The sequence below is a fragment of the Balaenoptera musculus genome, chromosome 20 (assembly GCF_009873245.2).
Source record: "Balaenoptera musculus isolate JJ_BM4_2016_0621 chromosome 20, mBalMus1.pri.v3, whole genome shotgun sequence".
NCBI classification, from domain to species: Eukaryota; Metazoa; Chordata; class Mammalia; order Artiodactyla; family Balaenopteridae; genus Balaenoptera; species Balaenoptera musculus.
In genome coordinates, this window is record NC_045804.1 from 52,463,749 (window position 1) to 52,480,513 (window position 16,765).

General features: G+C 42.3%; 2 protein-coding genes across 3 annotated transcripts in view; one reads left to right on the forward strand and one right to left on the reverse strand.

Moving 5' to 3' along the window:
- The window catches only part of STX8 (syntaxin 8), a 244,203-nt gene extending 240,794 nt beyond the window's left edge, over positions 1–3,409 (reverse strand). For both annotated transcript variants that reach the window (XM_036837811.1, XM_036837812.1), the window contains exon 1: positions 3,310–3,409. In XM_036837811.1, coding sequence (XP_036693706.1) covers positions 3,310–3,398 — 89 coding nt within the window. In that variant the 5' untranslated portion in view covers positions 3,399–3,409. The remainder of the gene's footprint in view (positions 1–3,309) is intronic.
- Positions 3,410–4,129: 720 nt separating this feature from the next.
- CFAP52 (cilia and flagella associated protein 52) overlaps positions 4,130–16,765 on the forward strand; it is a 36,566-nt gene continuing 23,930 nt past the window's right edge. Inside the window, exons 1-6 of the mRNA XM_036837180.1 lie at positions 4,130–4,256; positions 8,120–8,319; positions 8,685–8,821; positions 12,284–12,412; positions 14,748–14,847; positions 15,889–16,005. Of these exons, the coding sequence (XP_036693075.1) occupies positions 4,178–4,256; positions 8,120–8,319; positions 8,685–8,821; positions 12,284–12,412; positions 14,748–14,847; positions 15,889–16,005 (762 nt within the window). The 5' untranslated portion in view covers positions 4,130–4,177. The remainder of the gene's footprint in view (positions 4,257–8,119; positions 8,320–8,684; positions 8,822–12,283; positions 12,413–14,747; positions 14,848–15,888; positions 16,006–16,765) is intronic.

Here is a 16,765-nt window from a genome sequence, read left to right on the forward strand (position 1 = left end):
TATGAAAATCAATAACAAGGTACAACACACCTCCTGCCAAACGCGGAGTATAAATGGCAAGTGCATATTTCCAGAGTTCGGAAATGAGAGAAATTACTGTTGGCCGAGACAGATCTGATAAGGCTGGGCCAAGAGGTTACACCTTGGGCTGAACCACAAGGTCAAAGCAGGCCTCTCACTCCGACAAGAGGGAGGAGCACATCCTAGACTAGGTGAGAGGCACAGGGAGCAAGCAAAGATGAAAGGGAGGGAAAGAGCCTGGCACGGTCGGCTGAGTGGTGGTCCTGGGTAGGAGGGTAAAGTATAAAATGGTAGAGGTGAGTCGAAGCTAGTTTCTGCAGAGCCTTGAACAGCATAACAAGGTTCGACATTTGGCAGAGAATTTGAGAGGTGTAGGGGATACTTTTACACATAGAGTGAGGCCTGGAAGAGGTTACATGAAATGCTGATGGCCAAAACCCCAGATGTCTTGCTCCTAATCCTCACATTCTCATTTGAGCTCTAAAGAGCATTTCTGAAGCTTTGCTACACAGTTGAATCACCAGAGAAGACTTAAAAAAAAAAAATCCCGGCTCCTACCCCAGGCATCATTCTGATCGAATTGGCCCAGGGTTTGACCTGGATGTGAGGAGTTTTACAACTCCCCAGGTGATTTCAATCTGTAGCAAAGCTTGAGAACCACTGGCCTAGTGGTAATGGGCAACCTCATGATGGAATCAACCACACAGGTACCTAAAATACTAGTTTAGGAAAAGTAACCTGAACTCCACGTACATAAATCACTGGGGGATGAGAGAAGAGTGGCAAGAGACCAGTAGAAGACTTCTCCAGCTATTCAACTCAGTAACCAGCCACCAATATTTACTCTCTGGAAGCCATAAGGCTATAAAGGATTGGACTACGGCAGAAAAGAAAAAAAAAATATAGTGGAGATCAGTGAATAATCTGATAGGAAGAGTGAGGAAAAAGTAGATGATTAGAGTTTTTAGGCCTAAGTGACTAAGAGGATGGTGATGCCATGACAGAGGCTGTGGAACTGGAACAGAGAGAAAAAAGTGGTAAAGCTGATTAACTTTAGCAAAGGACCCATTCAGAGACAGTCACCACTGGCTATTTCTATTACACAGTGAGCTTACCACTGGCTTTGATATGCCATTAAAATAGTAACAGCCATATTCCATTTCTAAACAGGAGAACACTACTCAGGAGTAAAGCGTCACTGAGCTATGCTATTTCAATAGTAGGAGAGCAAAGCTGTAGTCAAGTCTGTTTTATAGATTTTTCTAAGTCCTATTCCGTACTCCTTTCTGCTCTCGTGATCAGCAACCTACTTTGCAAGGAAGCTGACCTAGCATAGCACAGTCCCTCATTGTTTCACTTTCAACAAATGAGAAAGCAGCTGAGTCAAACTCCTTGAGAGGAACAGGAAAAATTATCAGTGCTTTTTCAACATTAACTGTGGAAGAGGCCTAGGGTTCAGTGATAGCTTCTACCAACCTAAATGGATGCCCTGGGGCCTCTACCTTATTTCTAAGCTTTATTTCCTACCTTATGTGTAAAATGAGGGAGTTAGCTTCCAGGAGGTGGAGGGCAACTTAGTCCTTGGACCCAGTAGTTCCACTTCTAGGGAGTGAGCCAAGGAAATAAGAGATGGAACAAAAGGGCAGTCTTTGTAATTAAAAAAAATAAAACCCAAAAAATCCCTAATATTTTTTAAAGGGTACAAAGAGGGGAATGATTAAATCATAGTACATCATGGTCATTCATATGATGCACTATTAAGCACCATTAAAATTGTGTTTTCAGTGAATATTTAATGATATGGAGGAATGTTCCCTGTTTTGTAAAATATATAGGGGTGTGTGTATATGTATACACACACACACATATATATATACACACACACACACACACACACACACACACACACACATATATTATACAAAGTAATAAATTCATTTTAAAAGTCAATAGTGGCAGGCTTCCCAGGTGGCGCAGTGGTTGAGAATCTGCCTGTCAATGCAGGGGACACGGGTTCGAGCCCTGGTCCGCGAAGATCCCACACGCCGCGTAGCAACTAAGCCCGTGCACCACAACTACTGAGCCTGTGCTCTAGAGCCCACGAGCCACAACTACTGAAGCCCGCGTGCCTAGAGCCCGTGCTCCACAACAAGAGAAGCCACCGCAGTGAGAAGCCTGTGAGTAGCCCCCCGCTTGCCACAACCAGAGAAAAGCCCACGCGAAGCAACAAAGACACAGCGCAGCCAAAAATTAATTAATTAATTAAAAAAAATCAACAGTGGCAATTATTCCAAATGATAAGAGTTAAAGATGGGTTTTTTTTCCTCTGCAAATATTTAATATTTTCTAAATTTTCTATCGGGGTGTTAAAATTAGGTGGAAAAAAAAATTAGTGTTGAATCAATTAAGCCACTGGCCCAGATAATCTAGATCCCAGGTAGATTAACTTTGATATTGCAAAGTTAATCTCTTAATATCCAGACTATCTGCAACTTAAACAATAAACTATGTTAGAAGTACTAATATGACATATTCTCCAAAAGAACTTTGTTGAGCTATAGCATTTTTAATTAGTAAACAAAAAGCTCAAGTCCAATACGCTATAGGAATAGGTTCCTCGGATCAGAGCTTGTGTCTTTCATCATTCAGTCCTTGGGACTTAACTGTTGAATAAAAGACCCTTAACAGCTATTGTTTTACTGCAGAAGTTGCTGCAGTAGAAACAGTCTTCTAAAATACCTTATCAACGGCATAATTTCCCTCCCAGATTCCTATAAGTTTTTTGAAGGGCCCACAAGATCTAGATGCTAGCGCCAACTGGTTACTAACTCGCTGATGACCATGAATTCTGAACCTCGGTTTCTCCACCTGCGAAATAAGGAGGTTCACCAGATACACTGGCGTTCCACAAAAAGGTCACTCCGACTTCACTTTCGCAGGAGTCCAGGGAACCCTGCATCAGCCACCTCCACAACCACGATGGGCGGGAATCCGGGAGATGCAGCCGCGAAGGGCTAAAGGAATGCTCAGAGATTCCGCACTGGAACTCAGCTCCCCAGGGGTCCACCGGGTCTCCCGCCCCGGCCACCCCTGTCAGGACCGAGGGTGTCGGGATGCGGCAGAGCCCAGCCCCTCAACCCCCGCCCCCGGCAGCAGGGGAAGGGGCCTTGCTCCCCCTCCCCTCATCCCGAAAAGCCTCCAGCCCTAATGCCTAGCGACCACCCGCTCCCCAGCAGCACGGCCTCCCCCGGGACCGTCCGCGTGCAGCCTCCCTCACCCCGGGCTCACCAGGGGTCCGGGGCCATGCTGCAGTCTCCACCCACTCCTCGGACACTTCCTGCTCGCAACAGCTGACTACGGCGGCCCGCGCGGCTCATACCCCGCGGCTCGACCCGTGCGCGACCGGAACCTGGAGTTTGCAAAGTGAATATACATACCCCAAGGGCTCCAAACTGTGATGAAGAAAGGAAAGCGCTCCCCCGGGGAACTGTAGGTTGGAGCAATCGGCTCCCACTAAGAGACGCGAACAGCTGGGTGCAATTAAAATAAAATTGTTTTTGAACAAAATCTAAGCATTTTCCCAGGTAGGTGGGAGCCCCTCAAGACCTCTAGCAGTTACTTAACATTTTATCCTGCTTAAAACAAAAACAAACAAACAAACAAAAAATGGATTGTGGTGATAGTTGCACAACTATATAAATTTACTAAAGCTCACTTTAAGTAAATTCTATATATAATTTATACCTCAGTATAGTTTAAAAAACCTTTTTGTCCTGCTTCAAACAAGGGACCCAAAGAAGTATCAATTATATATTGTCTTATAGCAGCCTTTCCATCAGAGGCAATCCTTTATGTTTAATTTTTAAATGCCATTAGGTGCTCGATTATATAGTTACCCCAAAGGTCACAGACTCTTTACATGGGAGAGGAGGGAATTAGTTCTGTGCATTTACTGCCCCTTAAATTTCCAGAGAAATTCTAGAAGGTAAAGAGAACCGCTCTTTCCACTTGCAAGAGGGCGAAAGGACTCGAACTCCTTCGGCTGGGTTTCTGCGCAGGCGTTGATCTGGCGCGCATGCGCACGTCCGTTACCATAACGACCGGAAGACGCTGCATCTCTGGCGGCTGAGAGGAACGTGAGCGGAGTCTCCGGGTGATGGAGACCCAAACTTCGCCCAAGGATGAGGTGGCTGAGGTGGCCGAGCTGGAGCTTGAGGCCGTGATCGGATTCAATGGTGAGACCTCGAGCACGTCTGGGTTGGGTGGTTTAGGAACCCCAGGGACGCGTAGTGCAAACAGGGAGAGTGAGACCCCAGGTAGCACCTGGAAGGCAGCTTGGGACGCTGGCATGAGCGAAGCACTGGGGACCCAGAGAGCCCCTCCTCCCCAAAAGTCTTAGAGAGTCACATCCTCACTCCAAGCCTCAAAGAATGGGATGGGTTTTGCCAGCACCTAAAAGGAACGAAATGCCTCCTCCTCCTTAAGGATAAGTTAAGTGTGACTTGAAAGCCTTCTCCCACTAGTCAGCTCTCCCCTGGCTCTAAGCCCCACACAACCCGCAATACTGCCTGCCCCTCAGTAACCACCTACAGAATCCGTGTAGGCCCCTGGGACCAACTACCTTCTAAAATCCCAGCCGATGTACTAATGAGAAGGGGCTGGGGGGTAGGGGGGATTCTAATGGTGAGGATTTCAGGCCACGACAGAAGGCGAAGAGGACGCCAGGGGGAGCTGGAGAGGAGAGATGCTTTGGTCAGAGGAGGCCTGGTCTGCCTAAATCTGACTTATGACCCCCTCCTATTTGCAACATGAAGGGGGGAAATGCTGTTTGGTTTTCTGAGAAGGATGAAAACAAGCAATGGATTGCATTTTTAAAAAAGCAAACTTTTTATGGCTGAGTAATATTCCATTGTATATATGTGCCACATCTTCTTTATCCATTCATCTGTCGATGGACTATTACTCAGCCATAAAAAGAAACGAAATTGAGTTATTTGTAGTGAGGTGGATGGACCTAGAGTCTGTCATACAGAGTGAAGTAAGTCAGAAAAAGAAAAACAAATACCGTATGCTAACGCACATATATGGAATCTAAAAAAAAAAATGGCACTGATGAACCTAGTGGCAGGGCAGGAATAAAGAAGTAGACATAGAGAATGGATTTGAGGACACGGTGGGTAGGGGAAGCTGGGGCGAAGTGAGAGTAGCATCGACATATATACACTACCGAATGTAAAATAGTTAGCTAGTGGGAAGCAGCAGCATAGCACAGGGAGATCAGCTAGGTGCTTTGCAATGACTTAGAGTCGTGGGTTAGGGAGGGTGGGAGGGAGGCTCAAGAGGGAGGGGATATATGTATGCATACGGCTGATTGACTTTGTTGTACAATAGAAACTAACGCAGTATTGTGAAGCAATTATACTCCAATAAAGATCTATTTTTTAAAAAAAGCAAACTTTTAAAAAAGTGCATTGTGATGCCTGAAATCTTTAAAATTGCGGCAACGTAGACACAGAACAATCAATGGCTAAAGTGTTAGCACATTCTAGGACTTGGCTCTTGAGTCTTCGTTTTAGATTAACAGTCTCTGATAGAAAGTAGGCATTTAGTGCATCCGAGATACTGGCCATCTTTAGAGCTGATCACCAGGTCATTGGTAAAGGATATGGGCGATGTACTATGAGGGCAAAGGGTCACACTGGTGACCAGCAGAGAGCCCTGCTACTGAATTTGTGCTGTTTTGTGGCAGTCAAAGACTAAATATATGGTCAATTATACCTCAGTGTCTCCCATGGCAATTATCTCGGCCTTTTAAAATTGAATAAAATTAATTGAATTGTTTTTACCTTCTTGATTTTGTGGCAATTTAGATTTTTTCATAGAGTCAAATATGCATTTATCTAGAACTACTGTATGCCAAATAGTATGCTGTGCACTGAGAATACAGTGTAATACAGGGGTAAATCCATAGCCATACTTAAGAACAAGAATTTAGAAAATTGGAAAAATACAGTGAAACTGAAAAAAAATCAGCCATCATTGCATTTCCTAAAGATATCACTGTTAAACTTTTGGTATGATCCTTTCAAATATACATTGGCATATAAATTTTTTTAACAAAAGTGGTCTCATGCTGATATAGTCTCTTATAATCAGACTTTTTTTCCACCTAGGATGCCATGCAAATATTTCCTTAGCAGTAAATATACTCTATGCCATAATTTTAATATATTTTAATGTAATATTCTGTTGCATAGATATGCCCCAATTTATTTAACCAATACACATTTTCCAAAGCAATTCTAACAATTTACCCTCCCATTAAGCAGTCTGTGAGTGTTCCCTTTGCTGCACATCACTAATGCTTGGTATTGTCCTCCTTCTTAATTTTAGCCATTAGGATGGAAATGAAGTGGTATCTCGTTTTGGATATAATTTGCATTTCCCTGGTTACTTGTGCACCTGCATATCTTTCTATGTGTTTTCTGGCTTTTGAATTTCCTCCATCATAAATTGCCTCTTCATAGCCTTTGCTCATTTTTCTGTCGGGCAGTTTGTGTTTTTCTTATTGCTTCATGGTAGTTCTTTGTATATTCTGCTGGGTATGATTCTCTGTCTGTTATTACGGACATTGCAAATATCTTCTCCTGGTTTGGGTTTTCTTTCCATTTTGTCTTTTGTCATTAGTTTTTAATTTTTTTTTTTGGCTCTGCTGCGCGGCTTTCGGGATCTCAGTTCCCTGACCAGGGATTGAACCCGGGCCACGGCAGTGAAAGCCCGGAATTCTAACCACTAGGCCACCTGGGAACTCCCAGGAAGTTTGTGATTTTTAACATAACTGGATGCACATATTGGCCTTCTCTGTTAGGATTTGCTCTTTTGCGTCATGTTCAAGTCATTTCCTATAACTTGTATGTACATTAAGTCTTGTTTTTCAGATTTAGGTCCATGATCTATCTGGAATGTATTGTTTGTGGATGGTGTGAAGTAGGGATCTAATTTTACTTTTACCATATGGATAGCCATATGATTGTTTACAAGGAGCCTGCAATGAGAAAAACTAAGTATACATTTCACAAGGACAAGATCACCCCCAGACACAAACCTTAGTATTATGAGAACTTACTGCATAAAAAAGGAATGATGATCACAATTAAAGTGAAAGAAATCATTTATTCAATTAATATATTTGGCCGTTTGAAGAAAAAAAATCTATTTAGCTACTGGAATCACATTATGCATCAAACTAAATTCCAGAGGGAGTTAAATATAAAAGCTGAGTTCATTAAGGACCAGAAAACTATATTAATAAATATCTGTGACTCTTTTGATGGGGAAGGAAATAGCAATAAAACAAAGATGTTAAAATACCAAGAAGTAAACAAAATAAATGTGTGAGATCTTTATGAAGAAATATTAGAAATGCCGCCAGGGAGCATAAAAGGAGACTTCATGGAAAAACATACCCTGCTTTTAGAAAGGAAATATAATGTATTATTATAAAAATTATTTTTCCTTAATCTATACATTTAATGCCACTCCCCTAAATACAAACATGAGTTGTTCAAGTACTCAAGCTGACTTTAAAGTGTATATTGTAAAATACATATGAAGAATAACCGAAACAATTCTGATCAAAGGTGAGTAATAAGGGAGGACTCATGTCTATTTCATATTAGAACATATTACAAAGATTTATAATTGTTGAGATGCTTCTTGGCAAATATCTGGAGGATTGAGGTCTCACTATGAGAAGTCCTAGGATTCTTCAGCCTGTCAGAAATGCAGACTCTCGGCCCCTCCCCAGACCTAAAATCAGAATCTGCATTTTAACTGGAGCCCCTGGGGACTTGTATGCACCTTAAAGTTTGAGAAGCTTATATATTAGACCAACCTTCTTGTCAGTGGAATAAAATTACCTATTACCCCTCCCTGACACACACACACACACACACACACACACACACACTTATTTTAGTTGAACTAAGGCTTATTTCAAAAGCGTTCTTTTGTGCTCAATTTAAATAAAAACCACCAGCCACTTCTGCCCCTGACTTATTTTTTTATTTTTTACTCTTATTTTTAATCTCTCTTTTAGGACATGTACCCACTGGTCTAAAATGCCATCCCGACCAGGAGCATCTGGTTTACCCTCTGGGTTGCACCATCCTCATTCAGGCACTAAATACTCAGGAACAGAATTTCCTACACGGTCATGGCAACAATGTCTCCTGTGTGACCATCTCCAAGAGCGGAGTTTACATTGCTTCCGGACAAGTCACATTCATGGGCTTCAAGGTGAATAAACTACAAAATCATTCATTCTGAATAGATTTAGCGGTGCCTCCCAAGAAAAACTGCCCCACTTCAGAATAGCTCTGTGCTACCCTGTTTATACCCTTCCTCCTCTTCCTTTGACCTCTCTTGGAACTCATTTTCATTCTATCAGGCTGAGAGCGGAGGTGTTGCAACTTGTGACCGGTAATGCTCAGAAACAAACGTCCCTGCTTACAACTGTTTCCATCTTGTTGCTGTCATGTTTGTAAGACCTGCTCTAATTTCTAGAAAAGTGACGAATGATTATTTCTCACCAAGAGGGGTAGCTATCTCCTCCAGTTCTTTCAAAGCCTGTCTATGATCTGACAGTGTATTCTTGCTCCCAGGCGGATATCATTTTGTGGCATTATAAGAAAAGGGAGCTGATTGCTCGGCTATCACTTCACAAGGGCAAAATTGAAGCTCTGGCCTTTTCACCAAATGATTTGTACTTGGTATCACTAGGAGGCCCAGATGATGGAAGGTAATGAACTAAGCATATTTACCTATTTTCCACCATGCATATTTCTAGATGTGTTAAGTACCCTCTCCTTTCTAACATTCTCTGTTTGCCCATCTGTAGAGCGTGTGTGGTGTGAAAAAGCTATGACGAAAATACCATGGGATGCTGATTCTCAAGCCTGGCAGTGCATTGAAATCAACTGGGAGCTTTAGAAAATTACTGATGGTTGGCTCCACCTTCAGAGACTTTGATCACTTGGCCTTGGCTTTAAGAGTTAGAAAGTCTTCCCAGGTGATTCTAATGTGCAACTAAATCGAGAACCATTGCTGTAAAAGATGACATCATCTTGTCACCATCATTCTCGTCATAGACAACAGCTAATTTTTTTTTTTTGAGCACTTACTTTGGGACAGGTGTGTGCTGAGTATCTTAACTGCATTATCTCATTTAAGCCTCATGACAACTCCATGAGGTGGGAACTATTGGGACCATATGACTGATGAGGAACTGAACTCACCAGCTGCTAAGTAGCAGAGCTGGGGGACAAACCCTGGCAGTGTGACTCCAGAGGTGGCATTTTAAATTTTTCAACTTGCCTCACCAAGACATGATCTTGGCCCTCAAGGATCTTACAGTCAAGTTTAGTAGGGAGAGAATACATACAAATGAAATTGGGGGGGGAAAGTATTTCAAAGCATTATATTAGGAATAAAAATCAATGTAGTACATATTCCTGTGTTAATGCTAAAGGAACATCATCTATAGAAGAAAAATAACACCTGAGGTTTGTGTAGGATTTAATACTTCGGTGCACTTTCACAGATATTTTCTTGTTTGAGATACACAGGTTAATTACAATGGAAATTTACATTTGTGTGTAGTTGTCTATTGACAGTTCTCTTAATATACAGCAAATCAACAAAATCGTCACGAGATTTCCTCCTTTCACGGTCATTCCCTTGCCATGTAAATAATCAGACTTCCCTGGTTTATCCCCATTGGACTTTTTTTTTTTGTAAGAAATCCATCCAGAAATCAGCTATTAACATTCCTAGCTCAATTTAAGGCAGTTGTTCTCAATCTTGCGTGCACATTGAAATCACCTGAGGAAATAAGACCCCTGATGCCTGGGTCCCAGCCCCAGAGGTTTTTCAAGCTTGGCAATTATCACCCCCACCCCCAGACCCTGCCAAAGAGTTGCCAAGGCTAGGCCTTGGGGGGGAGAAAAAAACGGCTCCTTAACCAAGATTAATCTGCAAAACTGTCATCTCCTCTGTAATTTTAAGCTTGATTTTAGGCTATCGAAGATTTGCTTACAGAAAACTGGAGATGTTGAGAAAAACATTCTCAAGAAAGTTTCTTCTCGAAAGAAAAACAAATTTTGCGGTACTAGGAAAATGCAACATGCCCACCCCTGAACAGTCACGTTGGTGAGGAGCATGGAGTCCTGTTGACTGCTTTTGGATAGTCATGGGTCAACCCTGACCGTGTGGTAGGGTCCATTCTACCCAAACCACCTGGCGTCTCCACAGAGCGGGAGAAACAGAAGGGATGCTGGGAACTAGAGTGGACACTCTAGAATTTGCATATGCATACATTTTGAATATTTTGTAACCTATCTGTGAAGTTTTTGCATTAATGTTATCATACTATCAGTGTTGTACTACAACCTGCTTTTGACTAACTTTATACCAAGGATATCTATGTGTATATATGTAGACATACATATCACTCTTTGCAACAACTGTATGCTATTCAATTGTATGGATATGCTGGAGTTTATTTGGCCAGCTATCTATGTTGGTGCCTTTTATTTATTTTTAAATCTTAAACTTGTTTTTGAAAAATTAAAGCTATACCTGTTCGTGGTTTATAAAGCAAGTGTGTTGTCCTACTATGCAGAAGGATTCAAAATTTGTATCCCCTCCACCACGAAGAGTTCTACTCTCCAGAGGCACTTGGATTCTTTTTTTTTTACAGCCCTATTGAGATACATTTCACATACCATGAAATCCACCCATTTAAGATGTACAGTCGGGTGGTTTTTAGTATAGTGGTTAGTTGAGTGGGTTTTTTTTTTTTTTTTTTTTGCCAGAATACTTCCCCAAGGACATTTTTTACGTGTTATATTGTGCAACCTTTGCCACAATCAATTTTAGACCATTTTCAGCACCTCAAAAAGAAACCCAGTGCCCATGAGCCATCACTCCCAATTCCTGCTCCGCCACTGCCCCCGCCCCAGCTTCAGGCAACCACTAACCTACTTTCTGTGTGTATAGATCTGCCTGCTCTGTATGTTTCACATAAATGAAGTAATACAGTATGCGGCCTTTTGTGACTGTTTTCACATTGTATGGATATACCACATTTTCCTTATCCATTCATTAATGTATAGACTTTTGGGTCATTTCCACTTTTAGGCTACTGTTAATAATGCTGTTAGGAACCCTTGCGTACAAGATTTTGTGTGGATGTACATTTTAATTTCTCTTGGGTATGAGGTTTTAACAGTCTTTTTTGATATTGGTTCATCTAGTTTTTTACAACTTTTAAGTGACATGCCTCTCAATTTTTCCACCTTAGGTGGTATCTATCAACTTCCTACTAAGAAAAAGAATTCATAGCTCTTACACTATCTCCTCCTTCCCCCTTCCTGACGATCTTAGTTATACCTTGATTTAGACCACCTGTGATAATTCATTCCACATGTAGAAAATTTGGGGAACATAGGTAGGCATGTTTTTACATTAACCAGGTTTGTACCATCTGCATTCTTTCTCTTTAATACTCTGATCCCAGTGTTTAACGTAAGACCACCCCCCCACACACATTTTTGATATCATTAAGCAGTTTAGGACTAAATTGTATGACTGTACTCAGAAAGATGGAAAGGTAACCTACAACCGCACTTCTCAAAGTGTGGTCCCCGGACCACCAGCATCAGTGTCACCTGAGACTTTTTAGCAAAGCAGACTCTCAAGCCCCACCCCAGACCTACTGAATCAGAAAGTCTGGGGGTAGGTCCTAGCACTCTCTGTTTTAATAAGCCCTCCAAGTGAATCAGCTACATGTTCAAGTTTGAAAACATGCCTATGTCACCCCCTTTATTGCTTCTAATTAATGAATTTTTTTTTTCTGGAGTACTTCCCCAAGGAAATTTTTTTACAAGAGATAAATGAGTGGTTAACTTTTATGCCCTGCCTGTCTGAAAATCTCTTTAGGTTTAGCATCAAACTTGATTGATAGGCTGATGGTTTTCCAGCCTCATAATCATTTTCCTTCAAAACTTTTAAAATGTCACCCATTTATCTTCTAACCCAGTGCGATTGAAGAGACGTCTGGGGGGCAGGGGGTCAGTGTAATTCTTTTGTTCCTCTGTAAGTAACCTTTTTATTTTTTTTCCTTCTAGAACCGCTAAAAGAGCCGTTTCTTATTTTGAAAGCCTGTTTTCCCCTGACTCTCTTTGTCCTTTCGTCTGGGCAGTGTGGTGGTGTGGAGCATAGCCAAGAGAGACGCCATCTGTGGCAGCCCTGCTGCCGGCCTCAACGTCGGGAATGCCACCACGGTCATCTTCTCCAAATGCTGCGATGAGATGTTTGTCACTGCTGGAAAGTACGCATCTGCTGTCAAGGTGTCCAGAATTTGTAAATCACTCGATTTGCTTGCACAGAAAACATGGTCATTCCAATTAGGGTGAACGTGGTTTTCATCCTGGAAAAAGAACTTCCATCTTAATTTTCATGATTTGGGAATCATTAAAAATCCTTTTGGCTGAAAGTCTTTTTAAATATGGTTGTTTGACCATTCTGTGTTTCCTACTGAAAAGGTTCTGCTGATCTGCTAAACCCATTTCAGGCTCTGGTCTGTTTGTTACAGATAACACATTGCCCCCAATCAGTGCTCACAGGGTCATTTGCCCAGTTGCACTGATTCACTTACTGGTTGATGTTTCTTACCACCTGCGCTTAACTTAGATCTCGTGAAATGGGAGTTTGCGAATGAACTGCACCAGCAAGTTTCAGACATTTGACTATCAGCCGTATGCGATCATTTCTGGTAAGGTCAGCATCGAGCAGCTAAGCGGGTGGGGTACCAAGCTGAAGGTCTGAACAGAGGCCTGCATCTGTCTAATAGAAGAAATTAATTTATAGGTTCACCTCTCAGAGCCCTGTTTGGAGTTTGACATGAAGGTTAAACCTATATGAAAGCATCCTCTTTCATGTCACATACCAATTCGCAGGTCAGAAATCTGAAGGTAGGGTTGAAGCATATGTTGGTTGGAACGATCCTTTTCAGCCCACCTGTGGTCTCCCATCTGTGAAAGGCACATGTCATTCGTTACTTTTCCAGCCAAAGTAAAGAATTTGTGCTCCTCTCCCTCTGTGCTATTTCCTGTCCCCACCTTGTGACATCCGGCATGCATCTGTTCCGTGGCTAATTACGAGGAAGGATTTATTCAGAGGCCATGAAACTAACTGGGCTGGCATGCCCCTAAGGAGAGAATCTTATCAGGACAGTTCTCTGATCCTAAAGCAGCTGACCACGTCCTACCCTGACTTCAGGGGGTCATTGGTGGCCGTGAAGCTCTTCAACTCCCTTCAGGTTTGCAGAGTCGTTTGCCTAAAACTTTTATGGGGGGGTCTAGCTGCTCTTCCACAGGTGATTGAGCAACAGGCATCAGCCAATTCTGATGTCTGCTGATAATGTTCCTCCAGGAGTCAAAACCTGAATTTAAACCAAAAAAAAAATTTTTTTTAGGACAATCTTTATTATAGGTCTGCTTTAATTTCTCGTGACATTGGCAACTGAGAAAAAGTTAGCACTCTTAAATAATATTTCTGGTATGTACCCATATACACTGGATTCTCCGTGATGGTCCCAATTTCAGGTATTCCATTATACTGACCCCCATGAGATGTCCTGCAAATTCCAGTATTTCAGCATCCAAATGACATCTACCAGAGAGGCCATGGAAAAGCTGATTTTTTTTCTTAGTTTGGAAAGTACATTCAAAATATCAATACTATTGAGCACTTACTAATATGTGCGTGACTCTGGGTGCTAAAAAAAAAAAAGGAAAACTAAACTCAATGAACTATATTTTAGCATTAATCTTTTCTGCCTTAAGATATTAGCTGAAGTCTTTGTGATGTTAACCATGATATTTTTATACAGGTATTCATAGTAACTTAACCTACAATGATTAAATAGCAACTATGTGCCGAGTCTCACCTGAGGTGCTGATGTTGTTTGACATTTAGTTGCCCTGTCTCATTTCTCCTTCCTTGTAGACAGGACTCTCCGTAAGGTAGTCCTTCCCTTTAAAATTTTTCCTCACAACTCCATACCTTGAAAGAAACACAACTTGATGAATTTTGGTTTGCTTTACTTACTCGTTTATTCGTATGTCTCTGTTTTCACCAGTGGATAGAGTATTCGCTTTAAAGTGAGAGAGAGAGCTGGGTGTGAATCCTTGCTCTACTGTGTGTAGGCTCTGCGTTTCCTCATTTGGAGAGTGGGGGGATCATAAAACCTACTTCACAGGGTGGCTGTGAGCATTGAATGGAATACAATCATCCCTCGGTATCCCTGGGTTATGCATCTGCAGATTCAACCAACTGTGGATCACGTACTATGTTTAGATCTGCAGTTGGTAGAATCTGTGAGTGCGGAATAGCGGATGCAGAACCAGTGGATACTGAGGAGGACCACCTATGGGCTATGAGCATGCGTGGATTTTGGTGTCCGCTGGCAGGTCCTGGAACCAATCCCCCGTGGATACGAAGGGACGACTGTATCTTGGGTATATCACCAGGCTGTAACAAATCCCCCGAAATACCTCGTTCTCTTCCTTTCAGCTTCTCCTTCAAGGCACTGCAGAAAACAGAGAAGAGATGAAGTGTCTATTAAATGGGTATCCATTTGATTGTGGGTTTCTTTTCTCCAGTGGGACAATTCGAGTCTGGGAACTGGATCTCCCAAATAGAAAGATCTGGCCAACCGAGTGCCAAACAGGACAAATGAAAAGAATAGTCATGAGTATCTCAGTGAGTATTACTCTAAGTGTTATTTTAGGTAGCTCTTAGTACAAGTTCCTGTTAACAGTACTGACCAAGATAGGTGTCTGTGCGTGTACGCATGTGTGTGTACGTGTGTGTAGGTACACGTACCTAGGGCTAGGGGTGGGGAGGTGAGGTCTGGACATGGGGGACATTGACTGAGGAGGCACAGGTGAGGGAGCTCCCGTGAGAAGCTGGAGAGGCTGCCTAGACGCAGCTCTGGGGAAATCTGTTTCAGTGGGACCTGAACCGCCATCAGACCCCAGGAACCTGCCTCACCTGGAGGGAAGCAACGTAGCCAGGAGGTACTCAGAGCCCCCAGCACCTCCCTTCGCCACTTATGTTATTTCTGCACCGGAAATAAAGTTTCTGACAATGAAACTCCTTGTTGAAATGCAGTTTCCTCCATAAGGAGGAATTATTCATGTTTTTAAGGTGGATTCAAATATTCATGCACATAACCCCATTCTCCACTGACTTGTTCCCCTTGTTTAATGCGTACTCATTTTATGAATGTAGACTTTGAAATAGGAGATAAAGCAAATGCACATTCTCTCTGGAGGAGCACACCTTCTCCCTAGGAGCCCTTCGGAGGTGTCTCGGGACGTGCAGGTTAACAACAGACACAGGTCAACTTCCGCTGAAATGCACAGGCTGCTTGGAGTCTAATGTTTCCTCCAGTTCTGAGTTTGGCCCTATTGTGCTTGCCTCCAAGCTGTTCTTACCCATCTTTGAGGAAACAGTAGTCGCCATAAGGACCTTTGTAGGTCTTTTCTTTTTTTTAAACTTTTTATTTTATATTGGAGTATAGTTGATTAACAATGTTGTGATAGCTTCACGTGTACAGCAAAGTGATTCAGTTATACATTTTCCCATTTAGGTTGTTACATAATATTGAGCAGAGTTCCCTGTGCCCTTTGTAGGTCACAGTGGGGTTCAGAGAAAGCTCACCCCCTCCCTGATCAGGGGCTCATGCACATCGCTGGGGAAAACCAGGTCTTCAGATTTCATTTTCCCTCTGATCCCCAGATGGCCGATGATGATAGCTTTTTCTATGTCGGCACCACCACCGGAGATATTCTAAAGATGAGCCCTAGGACCAAGCTGCTGGCAGACACTGGGCCTGCCAAGGACAGATTCAGTCTGGTGAGTAGAGACCATCAAAGTCTGCTCTGCCCTGACATTTTCTAGTGATTTCTTCCTGCCACTGTGAGCACAGACTTCCATTAAGTGTCTGTGGAGAAAAAATGACAAGTCTGTGATGGACCCAAGGCCACACCTAAATTTGCAAGGTTAAGTTGATTAGTTCGCTCAAGCCCTCCTCCCGGGTTTATATTCAGGGCAGAGGTATTCCTACGTGTCCTCAATTAGGGATCAGAATCACACCTTTTTTTTCCTCATCTTCAAAGCTCAGGACCTGTGGCTTTGTGATTTGTAACCACGTTGGTTCCAGCATTTGGGCAGCCTAGTTGCCATGTGTAAGAGACATGTGCTCTTTCATTTACAAGACTATATATCATTTTTTTTCTAATCGAATAACCAGATCTTAGATTTTAGCCTCAGCTGACATTTTAAGTCATGAGCAAGACGTAGAAATTGTTCATTGTTTATATTTGCAGAATTCCTAACAATTCAGGTTAAAAGTCCAGTGAGAGATTTTGATATTTAAACCAAAATAAAAAGCCTACAATCAAAGGGTAATTGGACAGAATAAGTGCTGTTATCTCCAGTGCCCCAGAAAGTTACAGGGGCTGTTTCTACTAAACTTTGAATTTGAAAGCTGCCAGGTTCTGCACCTGCCCATCTCATGTCTGGTAATAGAACAGATGGTTCTAACTAAGCTTAGATACATTTCCACTTAGCCAATAGTCCCAAGAAGCTTTGAAATATTGCACCATGTTCCTGG